The following is a 15,137-nucleotide window of genomic DNA, read 5'->3' on the forward strand; positions in this document are numbered from 1 at the left end:
TGCACATGCACGCACGTGCGCGCACACACACACACATACACACACAGTGTCTTCCTCACCTACTGCCATCTGTTTACCATTTTGTGTTGCTGATCTAATGAGAGATTCTATCATCTCTGCTACCTCTGAATGCACAAACATTTGGACCTGCTATCTCACTGATGGTCTGAGGACAGACTGTGCTGAAAACTTCTGTGACATTCATGAGAAGGAGATCAAGCCAGAGGGAAAGAGGGGAAACAGGAAAATAACGTAGGTCTAAATAGAAAACTTTGAGAAAAGAGTCAAAGTAGAAAGTAAAACTAAGTGTGGTACTGAACACTGACATTGTCCAAGATCTGAAAATAGATTATCTTTCTCTTCACACAAACTCATCCAGGCTGTTCACTCCCAGAGTCAAGCTCTCAGCAAACCAAACACATAATTATAGTTTCTGTATAGCAAAGATGGAGGGGAATTAATTAGGCAGCAGTCAAGTTGGTAAAACACTTCTCCGTTACAAAATCACTCTCTGTTCTCTCCATCACTCAGCCTAAAACTAATGAAGGAGAGTGTAAGATAAAGAGGGAGCCGTCATTAATTATCAGACACATTTCGTTTGTATGAAATGTGCCTGATGAACCTCGGGATTCCTCTAAATGCCTCCTAATCAAAGAGTGATTAGAAAGACCTGTGTGGGTAGAATATGTGTGTATTTGTGTATGATGAGTTTTAGCACATCCAAATATTCAATATCGCAACTAGATAGATAGATCGGTAGAAAGACTTTCAGCACACACGCACACACACACACACACACACACACACACACACACACACACACACACACACACACACACACACACACACACACACACACACACACACACTGCAGCCTAAGTAAAAACCATCCCAAAACTCCCCATCTGGGAGAGAGGACGCCTGTAACGATGACAATCCATTCTTTTCTGTGCTGCTTTCCTTTAGATTGTATTTCTGCTCTAGAATCTCTCCATTCATCTACTGAAATCCTATTTTCATGACAAACAATAAGATACACACACTCACTCCATCACTGCTCCCTGTAGCTGTCAGAAAACTGGTGGGGTAGGGGGTGTGTGGCTGATGGGATGGGAGGGGAAGAATATAACATGAGTAAGGGGAGAGGTGACAGGAGAGGAATGGAAACACCGTGAATCGCTGGAGAATTTGAGGGATTACCAGTGAAAGAGAGTGTGTGTGTGTGTGTGTGTGTGTGTGTGTGTATGAATGTGTGTGGTGTAGTCATGTTTTCTGAAACATCCACCTGAACCAAAAGTGCCTCACGACAGAGGAAATGGACATAGACATAAGAAAGACTAACTCCGTAGCAATCTAAATGAGAAGTCATTTGACTTAAATCCACAGATGTTGCTGTGTGTGTTGTCAAAAGGAAACGAAAGAGATAGCTGTTTGTTAAAAAACAAAAACAAAAAAAAACAGGTGCTTATCAGAGAGGAAGCTGCAGTACTCACCAGCCTTTTCGTTCTTATGTGATGGTTTGCTGAGATCCAGACCAGGCAAACAGGGACACAATCCATCACATTTAACTGAGATGGTTTTACCCGACAGGCAGTTCTGGAACTCCAATTTACACTGTAAGACAAAAATACAAAAACATAAGTAATGGAGGCGTTATTTCATATAATCAAAGACTGGGAACTCCACATAAGGATCCGTATACTTGTCACGGGGAATACTTGGTCAGTAAAAACTGTTGTATAACCTCTTCTGTGGCTCTGGAGGTGCTCTCTGAAGTCTAAGAAAACAATCCAGCTGCTGTCATCACTGTTATTTTGCCTTGGGCTTGGAGATGAATAAAATTGAGTGTGTGGAATACTTTACTAGAGTTGAAAAAAAAGGCAATATTTCGACCCTGCAAGGTACTCAAGATCAAAATCTGTTATCTTAAACCAGGCGAAACACGGCTACCTTTCTGCAGACTACAAATAGACATTAAAAGACCTAGGAAATGACCAGGCATTGTAGATCTAATTTCCTGGTTGTACTGAGTTTCATTATGGGAAGCCCCCTCACTGTCTGATATCGATGCTCAAGGCATCCTTTGGTGTCGTAAGCAGACCACAACTGTCTCATGGGAAAAACACATAACTTATGTTGTAAAATGGTCACAGTAATACTTAGGCAAAATAACTTCTTAGGTTTAAAAAAAACACGGTTTGGGTTAAAATAATTATATTTGTTTCGGCTGTTCTTAATGCTGTTTGTGCATTTTCCTTCAAAAAATATTGCACCAAAATGTGTACATATCCTCGGTAATCATGAGACAGTAATTTGTGCATTACCCACGTAATTTGGAAGGCTGCACCAATGTACCGATGGGAGTAAGAAGGAAGCAGTTCCATGTGGTCAAGTTAGGAGGCAGATTGGGGCAGTGGACTGGTCACAAAAGAAGACCAGTGTTGGGAACTGTGTAAACTTATAGTGAGCTCTGAGTCATTTTAAGGTATGGCATCACCATGATTCTTCTCCTAAACCTAATCACCGTAACTTTACCTTCATGAAATAACGTTATGTTAAGGATGTAACATAATCCATAGGTTATACAAACTGTTGTGTGTGCATTTTTCTTACAATATTATACGGACTGTTGTATGAGGATACGTTGATTTGTTAAGGGAATATGGTTAGACGCATCTATTAATGTTACATTAAAATAAGTCAACTTCAACTGTTGGTTTTACACAGGAAACAAACAGCGGTTTCCTGCGTGAAAGTCCTGTCTTTTCCTATCTTCCTCGCTCTTTATACTACATCAGTTGTCTAATATTGGCACACATGGGTTAACATTGAGAGATAGTTGAAAAAAGTGCTTCTCACGCAGATGCTAGAGGCAGTCTCCGTGTGTCCGTGTGAGACGACAAGGAGCATAAGTGTTGTTATGTGATGACCTCATCAGTTGGCCACAGGACTAAAGTCAGGATGATTTGAGGCTAATGCTGCATCAAGTATGACTGCTCATATTTAGATCTGCTATACTTCATGACAGTGCAGAACAGCTTTATATGAGATAAATTTACAGCACAGATAAGGAAGAATCATGAATTCTTGACACTTACTGTATTCTACAGGATGTGTCAGCATGTTATAACAGAGCCCCAAGTATGTGACTACAACCAAACTAAAAACTTTGAATTTCAAACTTTTTTGTGTCGAGCTGATTAGGGGAAAGATTTGCTGAGACAGGATTGGTCATTTATCTTCGATGAACAGATGTGTCCATTAGGCAGCCATGTAGACACACCATTAGACACAGAGATGCCCAGTGACATTCTATTATTCACTGCAGTACAAACCGAATGCAATGAAAAAAAGCAAGATGGACTACTTTGGAATGTAATTTAACAGCATAAATCTCATTTCAGGTAAGTGAGGGGTAAGAAATTGTTTGGACTAGTTGGGGGAAAAAAATCCAATTACAAGATCCTTCCAAGAGGAATAATGAAATCTGAAATGAGTTATGTAAATTCTGTTTGCGAAATGATGACGACAGGATTTGTCAGGGTGAGACCATGACTGTGCATAAACATCTGCACACGTATCATGCACAGATCATCACACACAGGCTTAGCCTCCTCCTGCCAGCAGTTTCATTTCCCATGTTGTAATTCAAATCCATCATTTCCTCCCTGTCACCTCTTTGGTAGCGCTGCTAATGTTGCTTAATGAAATTTGTTGACAAAAGAACAGCGCTCTGTCCTGTTCTCAACATATTGAATTTGCCGTCTGGGGAGAGAGACAGAGAGCGAGAGCGAGAGACACAAGGAAATGGATGACCTCCCCCAGTCACTGTCAGCACACTGAGAGGCCCCATGAATCTTTATGTTTGTCTCTCTCCAGGGGTTAATGTGGTTTTGATGAAACAGTGTTTTAACACCTGACTCAGTGGAGTAAAAATAGAGAAGAGGAGAGGAGAGGAGAGGAGAGGAGAGGAGAGGAGAGGAGAGGAGAGAGGAGGGATGATTTAAGAGGAGGGAAGTAATGGACTAAACTTAGTGGGCTGAAGCCTCTCAGGAGATAAGAGCACTGTCCTCTTAATAGGATATTGAGTGTGTGTGTGCGGTCACGATGAGGGAGGCATGTAATGTAATAATAAAACATGAATAAGCTTGAGACCAGCAGCTCACTGGTGAGCAGAGTTTAAGTTGGGCCACAGGGACCCATCACTCCACCAGCTAACTGAACCCCTCCAACTAAATTACCGCAGCGACCACAGGGACCGCCCAGCCCTCCCCTTCCTTTTGTTCTTCCTCTTGTTTCTTCTTCAATACTTCTCCTCAGCAAAGCCTCAGGCAGGTAGGTCATTAGGAAAGCCTTTGTCCTGACTTCTTCACACAAGGGGTTGAAACTCCCAATCGCTGTAGCAAAAACTACAGTTCAATTGTTCCCAAACTAGAGACCTTGGATTACCACAATCATGTGGGATGCAATAAAAACACACACACACACACACACACACACACACACACACACACTGCAGCCTACAAATTAAGGCTGCAGTCTGGAAGCATGGACAGTTATAAAGCGGCAGCCTGAAGTGTAAAAAGAGCAATGACGGATGCAAAAATGATCAAATAATTGTAATTAAATTTCAGTGCACAAAGCGTAGGAACTGATAGGATTACATTTCACTGGAATTGCACCTTACTTGATTTTATGTGTTGCCCCGTTGGCAGACAATGTTGGCATTGTAAACCACAGATATGTTACATTTGTACGCTCCACATGCATCACATCAACATTTCCAAAGTGACATAGGTCTTACTACATGCATGTGAGCTGACTTAGTTTTTGGAGGGTGGAGGGCATCATGGATGGCGTGACACTCAGGCAAGACAGCTGCCAAGCAGCAGACCAACAAGTGTCTCCCCAGTTTTTGGGGAGACACTGGCAGCATTTCCAGCTGTGATTATGTCACCCAACTGAGTTTTTTAACCCAAAACTTTTCCAAACCATAACCAAGTATTTTTTGTGCCTAAACATAACCACATGTTATCCAACATTGCTGAAATGCAAAGAAACATAAAGTTTCAACACTTCTGCTACATGATAACATACAGATGTTAAATATCTGTGGTTTGCATAAATGTACAATGCCATCTGATATTGGCTTGTCATGTGACAATAAATTGATTGTTATACTATACTTCTGATTTGAAACTTCTGAATTTGATCTGAAACAACCACTAAATGTCTGTCTTTTCTGCAGAGCTGAGCTGAAAAACACAGATGATATGTGGATGTACAAGAAGCCTCCCAGCATAGTAAACATGACCTCAGTTCAACTCCTTCGCTCAAAGGTTTGCTTTTTATTGATCCTGTCTCCTCTGACACAACTATGCTACAATTAATAAATGACACTGAGTAAGTGACAGCAATGCGCAGGTGTCCTGAAAGCTCATAGCTCGCTCTACTTTGCCAATATTGCTGTCACAATAACTTTGATTCAGCTCAAGAGATGTCGTATATTGTCCATTTGTTTGAGGTTCATGTGTATCGGATTGTGCTTCACCCCTTGCAACTAAAATAATATAAATGTAGATGTCAATAAGAATCAGCAGTGTGTTATACCAAGGACAGACCCACAATGCTTCACTTCTGTCTTTGTCAGTCACCTGATTTCTCTGCTCAACTCGGTCTGAACTTCATCTGCTCATTTCCTTCTTTCCTTTGTTTTCTCTTCCATAATGACATTGTGAGTTTGTGGCAATGCTTAATTTAATGTAGCACAGAATGAGATTATGGGCAGAGCTTATTGGCTGGAAATGGGCCTAGAGTTAGATGAGAGGATGGAGGTTGGAGAGGTTTTCCAAATTGTCCAGAGATGTTTTTTAGCTGCTAGAAAGACCTCTGATGGCTGACCCTGTTCTTGGTCATTTGCATAACTGACAATGAAATGTACTGCCAAATTCAACACAGTGGAGGTGGACAGGATTTAATACATAGATGGTAAAACGGGACAGCAGGGTGAGAAGAGGAGGCAGGAGAAAGACAGGGGAGCAGCGTGAAAAGGTGACAATATATGACTACAATTAAAATACCATTAAAAAGAAAAATTAAAAAATCGAAGTACACATAATTTCAAATATTTCTAACATATAATTCAGCAACTCTTCAAGTGCTGTTGCATGTTTTGAAGCAATCTTGTCCTTGCTTTTATGGTTGAAAACAAAATGAATTTTTGATAAATAATTCTAACTGAAAAAAAAGAGGAAAGGGAAAATGGCGGACTTAAAGTAAGAGAAAAGTAGACGGAGGACGATGAGTGTGATACTTAAAAAGAGATGAATGAAAAAACAACTCACCTTGGAGGAGTATGTGTGTCCATCAGATCCACACACAGGACTTGATTGGAGTCCTGAGCAGAGCCTACATTTCCCATGAGCACCAGCTTCAAGCCTGTGCTTGTGACCTGCACTGCCTTTCCTTGGTTTCACACTGAGAGAGAGAGAGAGAGCGAGAGGGTAAACAATCCTTCGGTTAAGATAAGTGTAGTCGGTGAAACAAAGACACCATCCCATGCATATAGTTTATACTGAAACATTAACATTACTCTCACAAATGTATGTATGAGAGACTGAAGTGCAGTAATAACTTTACAGGCAGGAAAATTATCCAAACTCGCAGAATCAGTTTTCTACTAAGCAGAAAGTTTTAAAAGTGTTTCTGGTTGTCAGGGTCAGCTGAAGCAGAGCGAATCCTGATTGGTCCATCGGGGCCTTTTCAATAACGAGCATAATTGCATTTGATCCAAATCTCGTAGCAATTTTCTATCTAAGTGCTCTCACGGACACCCCGGTGCCTCCTGATCCATTGAGCAGAGATGGAATTAGAGCCAGACAGACTCTTTACAGAGAAACTAATGTCACGACAACAAATGATGCAAAATGAACATCAGCTCCAGAAGTGACCAGGCGGAGGTTCCAAAGTCATTCAACCTCTTTCACAGCTATGCTCTAAAATCTAAAAACTCCCGCACACAGTCTCGCTTACAACTGGAATGTTTATTTACAACATTTCTATCTGCTCTATTCGCGAATTAAATACCTTGAGCAAACACATACATTTATATATGTATAAGAGTGGACTATTACTCTGGATTGACCAAGTGGAACCACTGTTACTGGTCATTTAAAAAAAAACAAGAAGGAATACAAAATGTTCTTTTAAGTCTTTTTTTCTGTAATATAAATGCTTTTTTCAATTAAAAAAAAAAGAAAAAGGTTTGAGTAAGCGCTTATCATTCAGTCTCTTGTGAGACATCAACGCTCTGTATAACTACAACACTTAAATCCCAGGCAGTGTGTCAGCCGCTTTCTTATTTCTTCAGAAGTGTCACACTCATGGGCCGAGTCATAATCATTGCCACGGCAGATTAGGCATGCACACTGCGTTTATAAATAAAACAGTGCTGGCAGATAAGTTGCGATGAAGGCACAATGAAAATTTTAGGTTGATGTCTGAGATGTTTCCCTTCATTTACCTCCCCATCAAATACCACACTTCTCCTCCTCTCCTCCTAAGTACTCTTTGCATAAATGCAGTGAAGTACACAGAAGTGTTCAAGTTATTAGATTGATTTGAAAGACAGGACTGGCTTGGCTGGGGAATTTGCGCATGCACGACAATTATTCACTGAGAAGGACAGCTACCGAGAGAAGAGTGGGCAAACGATTTATAGATAAATTAGCCTCACACAGAAACTAGGAAGTGATCTCTCTGTCTCTCTCAGTCATATACCACTGTACTTCAACCTCCTGCTGAGAGTTTCCATGTTACTCTAATCTTCAGAGGCTCTAATTTGACAGTACTACAGCCCCCTCACAGTAGGACAGGGGTGCACACCAATTAACACTGCAAGACTCCATAATATCTTTGAATTATAGCTTGCTGCTAATGTAGATGTCCAAGCCGGCAGCCAAACATTATCGCCCAATAGGGGATGTCAAGGAGTCTGTGCTGAGTTAAATTCAAGTAGAAGTATATGTTACGCTTGGGACTTTTGTTATGACAGCTTCTTATGAAATTAATTTTCTTCTGGATCTTAGTAAACGCAACAGTAATACCAAAGTGTGTCCAGGGCGTCTTTAGTTTTTGTTTTTCAATTTTGTTAGCAGTGAGTAACAATGATGAATCACCTCCTAGATAAAAATGCTGCAACGTAGTGCACATTAACTGCATTTCTCAACATCTGTTTACAAATATCTCGAAAGCAACAAAGTTTGGATTTTCCCTTGGAGAGGACACTTAATCCGTGTTATGCTAATTACTGCAACTAATTTAACCCGTAGATAATATAATATTATGGTCCAAAGCTTCAGTGAGTGATGCTGTTGGGGAAATGTAGATTTTAGGTGAATAATTTGACATATTAAGTGAATAATTTGACATATTAAGCAGAAAATGGGACTTGTAATTAATGCAATGCAAAGAAAGGCATTCAAACTATCTTAGGAGCTAATGACTTGAGGAAATCAATTACACCCAAGAAAGAGACAAAAAAAAACATTCAAATGTCTTTTGGGGGAAATGGTTGCTGAACTGAAAAATTGAAAAACCTTAAAAATGGCAACATGACAAGGTTGGAAACACAAACAAATTGGGTGCTGCCAGAGTCCAGAGAGCAAACAGATAGTTTGATTAAAATTAATTGATGTTAAGAATGAGTCTGTATGTCTGTCACTGAGGCAGACTGGATTCTTAGACAGTACTAACAGAAAAATACAAAATGCTACTTTATTGCACGCTGGGTGTAATTTGTCTAGCATGCCCTGAGGGTGTAGCATATTGAAGTTCAACTTTGCATAGTAATTTTGAGTTACAGGCATTTACTTCAATTTAATAATAATTCCATGTTTAAGGAGAGAGAAACTCTCGCATCAAAGCAACCACAGTTTGGTTTTTCTTTTGTAGATAACACTGATGCTGAATTGACCCTAATGTTGCATTTGAGGTCATCTTTAACCACTCAAATATATAATGAACATCATATTTTACATCATCTTGATACTTTATGACCTTTTCTAAGTTTGTGAGCTTGCTATTCGAGTGTTCCGAGAACTAAGCTGTAAAACATGGTGAGATACAATAAATTTTAGTATGCTTTTTATCTGTGTTTGTTGTTGATGATATCTTTTACACAGTGCTGCCACTTTGACATGTGGGCTATGGATCAATTACTAAGTCGTGTTGGTGGATGACAAGCTCTTCCTGCTGAGCCACAGTTACAACTCCAACAGGTAAGACTAATGATCACATAACCAGGAGTCAATAAAATGTCACATTACTGGCTCTTACCTGTGAGCTGGCTGCTTGTGATTGGTGCAAATGGCTGTCTGGTAGTCATGACTGACACAAATCTTGTGAGGAGGGCAGCGCACCTTCAGACAGGGGTCCTTGGTAGCATCTGGACCTATTGGGAGAGATCAGGGATAAACTTTGTCTCAGAGGTGCAAAAAAAGTTAGAGGAAACATGCAAAGCAGGAGAATCAGCACAATGTGGTGCTGAAGTTGAAAGTTGATGCAGCAAAACATCAAGCTGTTCTTTTGGTTTTCCAGCTGGCAGGTTGTTATGTTCTACTAACTGAAGCAGGAAGAAAAATAATGAGTTGGAGAAAAAGACGGAGAAGAAGAATGGTAAAAGGTATGAAGTAAACGTTGATTTTTCCGCGGTGTGAGCTGCTTAATGAGGACTATTTTCTCTGGGCACCGACCCCATCTTCTTCCAAATCAATCTCCACAGTGACATTATCGCTGTGGCAGCCAGGCACAGCTGGCTGGTGTCCAGGGTGACAAAAGATCAAAGCAGCTCATTGACTCTGAGCATTGTGTCATTTCACACTAGGCTAACAGCACAAACCCACTTTCATTTGACAGACAGAAGAAAAGACAAAAAACAGGAGGCAGAGGAGGTGAAAAAGACACAGTGGCAGTAAAATAGAGTGATGAGAGCTTTTCTCCAGCAGAGATCACACCACAACAATGTGAGTTTAAAGGTTTAATGAAAAGAGGAAGTATTGGATGTTGAGAATGGATGAATGAATGTGACAAGAGAGATGCATGTGGAGAAATAAGTCATCCATTTAGGTCAGTCAGGGATGGCTAGTTTAGTTGCCCGAGTCAATTTCGGGCCATCAAAAAGTGTCAACATAATTAAATGGAGCTGGGGTGAGCATAGTTTTTGTAAATGTAGAAGCGGCATGTCTGTGGTGACCAGTGCCGAGGGCTTTAATTATTTGCTTTAACCGGTCTGGCTGCTGTGGACCGGCTGCACCAGTGCCAAAGGAATGGCTGTAATAGTGTCCTGAAGGTTAACCAGACATTTTAGGGAGCTGGTGAAAATGCTTGAGAAACCAGAGTCAAGTGTTTATACTCTGTCTCAGTAAAAAAAAGACTGGGTCTTGAGGTTAGGCCTTGGCAGCATACCTGGAACCGATGTATTTAATCCAAGCAACCTCTGCTGTGTAAAAAAGAAGTCAACGTGGAAGTGCCAAAAACTGCAGTTTCTCAAACGGTCACTTGAGGCTGGATCAAAAGCGAGTAAATCCCCATGGGTACACATGTTGAAATGCCGAACTTTTCAGCAGAAACATGTTTACAGCATGGTACAGAATACAAGTTTTGGGGAGATACAGGGGCCATGTTGCTGTGTACGACTGAAGGAAAGGTAGAGGAAGGGATTGGGTGATAAAGGATGTGTGTGCATGGGGATTTTGTGAAGCCTGTGAGTGCAGGGATGAAAGAATGATGAAATAAGTTGAGAAAGGTCAGCTGTGCCTGCTCCAAAGAGGAATAAAGAGTGAGCAGGAAAAGGGGAAATACGACCACTGCTATGAGGTCAATGCTGGCTGTGACACTGAAGGGGGTGGAGGCACCGTGACGTCACAAAACATGATCCTGGACTGGTATGGCTCCGGTGCAAATGCCTGAAGCATATCAAGGCTCTGTGATTTTGGCGATGGGCCATGGTCCAATTGAGTTGGATTCAGATTGCGATTATGTGTCTAACTCATGCAATCAAGTGCAAAGTATTGTCAGTCACTGAGGCGACGAAGGCAGGTATCATGGGCTCATTAATGCTCAATGTTAGATATGTGTACCGAATATGGACGGAGCCTTCTGTCCTCATTATTAATTTCATCCATATTTGTACATTTTTTCCGAAAGCATAGGAATAGGAATAAAATGAAGCAATACCACCGCAGATTCTGGAGGCAGTTTAGCGTAGTTCAAGCGGGACACAACAAAAACACACATAAAAAAATGTGAAAGGAATTGTCAGTCTGAATGTTGCAATGTATTCAATGGCCTCAAAGACCACCGCTGCTTACAACACTAAACAGAGCGTTATTATGACCTCCGCCACCATTGCCTTGTTAGTTGTCAGTGACTTTTGATTCTCCTTCTAGTGCATGTAGTGGATGTGTCTATGTCAACATAAAGGATGCATGAAGCATGTGGGCAGTGATGTTTACAATGTTTGACACGGACCAATCTATTCACGTACGTAAAGGGAGTTTAAATGAGCTAGACTTGACAGGTGATCAGACATGTGAGGTGGGGCCCTGCTCCTGAACACTAACAAGTTAACTTTATTAGTACAAATGAAGTGAGAGACAAGACAGTATCAAGCAGTGGATTCTGGACTGGTGGACACGGTGACGCTGTACCAGATTTGTATTAAACAAAGATAAAAGCCCTTATAAGAAACAAAACCATCAACCATGAGCTGAGATCAAAGACAAAGTGGGTTTTAAACCACATACAGAGACCTCATCCCTCACCCTGGCGAACAAACTAAAAATGATTTCAAATCCAAAGTTAATTAAAACTGAGCACAGAGTGTTTAGATCAAAGTTGTGCGTTATGTACAAGTCATTAGCATGTGGCTTCTAACATCATAAAACAAGAGTGGCCTTGTCTCCATTAGGGGCCTAATGGGTTGTGTTTGAGGCACAGCTGGTGTCTGCTGTGAACATCAACTAGTTTCTGACCTGATCACACACTGCGCTGCAGTTCACATGCTGGTTTATCAGCGTTAAATCAGCCAGCGAGTCAGACACGATGGAGCATTTCTTTTCTCTGCTCTCAGTAACGCTGTAATATCAACAACCATCTATAAAAATGAATGTACACCCACACATATCAACTCTTAACATACATAATTCTGAACATATCTGGGGCTGTCAAAGCATATAGGAGAGCTTTCTTTATCTTTGGAAGTGAACACACACAATAAAGATGGTGAGGCTTCGATAGTCTCATGAGAAGAGATAGTACGCTGCGCGCATCTCTCATAACCGAGCAACACATTTGTTTCCTTACGATCTGTAAAACACATACACAGATACAAAAGCACATTACAAGCCCGTGTGCCCTCTCATATTCTCCAGAATGCAGAGAGATGAAATGTCCACCTCCCTTCTGATAGCTGTCTGATCTGCTGTGTTTCTATCGCCTGCTTATTTGGGCCTGTCCTCACCTCCATCTATCAGCGCTGGAGGAAACCCATCTTATTTCACTTCGCTGCAAAATGACTTTATCACCGCGAGGAAATGAGAGATGAAGGGAGAGAAGGATAGAAGGGATCGGGGAAAAAGGAGGCTCGTATCTGGTTAACAGGATTGGAGGACAATTTAGGATTAGTGCGTGACCTCCACTCACAGACAAATTGGAAATCAGACAGACACACACATACAAATGAGTAAATGAGTTTATGGTCGTACACACACAAGTACAGAAAGCATCACATGTGGATGATTATACAGATAACACTTTCTCATAAACAGTAAAAATGTTAATTTGGGGAGACAATGATGCTCTAAATGTGAAATCGTTTTTAGCTGACGTGATTCAAATATTCATGAGATCCATAGGCGGAGAGGAGAAAAGACGGAAGGAGAGGAGAAGCAAAAAGTGAATAAATGAGGAGAGGAGAAAGTGACAGGATGGAGAGGGTGAGGAGGAGCAGGCTGGGAGAAGCGAATGAAAGAGTGTAGGGAAAGAGAGAGTTTTATCCATCTATTTAAAGCTAGAGTGAGCAGCATTGGCAGTTAAACCAGCCAATCAATTGTAATGCAGGAGCACTGCAGCACACTCTCGCCACCTCTCTTTTACTTTGCTCAATACGAGTCTCTCATCTCCTTTTATTCCCCTCTTTTCTTTCTAATCTTAAGTATGACTTTATTCTCATTCGTGTGTCTGTGAATAAGTCAATATGCATGAGCAATATAACTTGACATGCCTTATTGCATATCCATTCATTCCAAAGTGCCAAGTAAAATTCATTTTCACACTCTGCATTTTTACCTCGAAAAGGTTATTGATTTATGTAAATGAACAAGGTTGTCTGCTGCTGATAAGACATTGCCAAATGTACAAGTGTAAAGGATTTGTGTGTGTGTGTGTGTTCGTGAAGTAAATATTATGATTCTTCATCAGACACTGCTTGATGAAGAAACTGTGGAGCTGCAGCGCTTTGAAATTGGTAGCTGATAAGGGAGGGAAAAAACAGGGCGAAGCAAGTCACGTGTGAATTCTCTGTAATGTTAGAGCTATGTTAGTGTGTGAGCGAGAGCAACAGTTCTGCACACACACACCCCTACCAATTTGTGGAGCCATTGTCCTTGGCCATATGTAAGGTTGACTGGTGACCCCTGGGTGCTGGGTTACCAGTCTGTAGTTGTGAGACAGATGGAAGAGTTGGCAGAGCTGTAGCTGAGGGTGGCGGGGGCACAAGACAACAGCAGATCATTAACAAATGACCGGTCCTCAGTTTGAATTCAAGTCGGGCGCTACACTTCTCTATGTGACACAGTTTGGTGCTGGTTGACTTTTTACCAACATTTGTTTGGATATTAGCATCATTTTGTGGTGAAATATCTTCATATTAATGTGTTTCAGTGAAAGAAACCACATAGAAAAAGTACCTTTGGGCAACTGACCTTAATCTATCAAGCCGCATAAACCTGGAACACTATACTGTACTCACATGCAGAACCAACGAGCAGAACATCTCTCAACTCTTTATACAAATCTTTAAAACAGTACTTACCAGACAATCAAAAGGATGACTATAATGTGGAGTAGTAGTTAGATTATTGTTTATTTTGTTTAGTTTTTACTTGACTGCAGATGAAAAATGGCAAAATATGGTTAAATCAGACACTTTTACAAGATAGATTCAAGTGCTGATGTTAAACAATGTGCATTGTCCCTTTTTAAACAAAATAAATAAATAGAAATAGACATAGGCCATTCCTACCAAACGCTTACAGCAGCAACGACTAGACTTGGATAACTAAATCCCCTAACACATCTTTATTCATTCAAGTTTGTGGCCACGTATCCTTCATTCAGGGTCTTAGGGGAACTGGAGTCTATCCCAGCTGGCCTTGTGTGAGTGTCAGGGTACACCCTGGACAGGCTGACAAACTATCACGAGACTGACACAAAGAGACAGACAACCATTTACACTCACTGTCACACCTATGGGCAATTTAAAGTCACCATTTAACCTAAACAGTATGTCATTGGACTATGAGGGGAAGCCAGAGAACCTGGAGTAAACCCATACGGGCATGGGGAGAACATGCAAACTCCAAACACAAGGGCCCCAGCCGGCTAGAAGCTTCAAGCCCAGAACTCTCTTGCTGTGAGGCAACAGTGCTAAACACTGCACCCCCATGCCGTCCACTTTTAATTCAACAATATTGAAACATGTACATACACAAGTACCAATAGAATCTGTAATAAGGGCAATCAAAGTGATTGCAGAGCCCAATTGTTAGAGAAAAGTGTTGGCATTATGTCTTTGCAAACCTTGGATATGTAAAACCTGTATATTAGTATGAAGCAGATATGTTGAGACTATGTTTCTTTATGTTTCAACAACACTGTGGTTAATTTCTGGTTTTGTTAAGGCACAAAAAACACTTCAAATAGCTGATTTTGGTGGTGCAATTATGGCTGACAGTGCTGCCAATGTGTCTCTAAAAAACAACCAGTTGTGTTGTTATTTGGCCATGGTCTGCAGCTTGGCAGACGTCTCACCGAGATGTCAAGCCATCCACTACCCACCATTACCAACACTTTGGAGA

General features: G+C 41.0%; 1 protein-coding gene across 3 annotated transcripts in view; it reads right to left on the minus strand.

Annotated features, from left to right (window-relative positions):
* Window positions 1–15,137, minus strand: part of spock1 (SPARC (osteonectin), cwcv and kazal like domains proteoglycan 1) — a 132,872-nt gene that overhangs the window by 23,712 nt on the left and 94,023 nt on the right. For all 3 annotated transcript variants that reach the window (XM_042493319.1, XM_042493318.1, XM_042493317.1), the window contains 3 exons: window positions 9,337–9,451; window positions 6,345–6,477; window positions 1,494–1,614 (listed from right to left, as the gene is read on the minus strand). In XM_042493319.1, the coding sequence (XP_042349253.1) occupies window positions 1,494–1,614; window positions 6,345–6,477; window positions 9,337–9,451 (369 nt within the window). The remainder of the gene's footprint in view (window positions 1–1,493; window positions 1,615–6,344; window positions 6,478–9,336; window positions 9,452–15,137) is intronic.

Source organism: Plectropomus leopardus, chromosome 9 (genome assembly GCF_008729295.1).
Source record: "Plectropomus leopardus isolate mb chromosome 9, YSFRI_Pleo_2.0, whole genome shotgun sequence".
NCBI lineage: Eukaryota > Metazoa > Chordata > Actinopteri > Perciformes > Serranidae > Plectropomus > Plectropomus leopardus.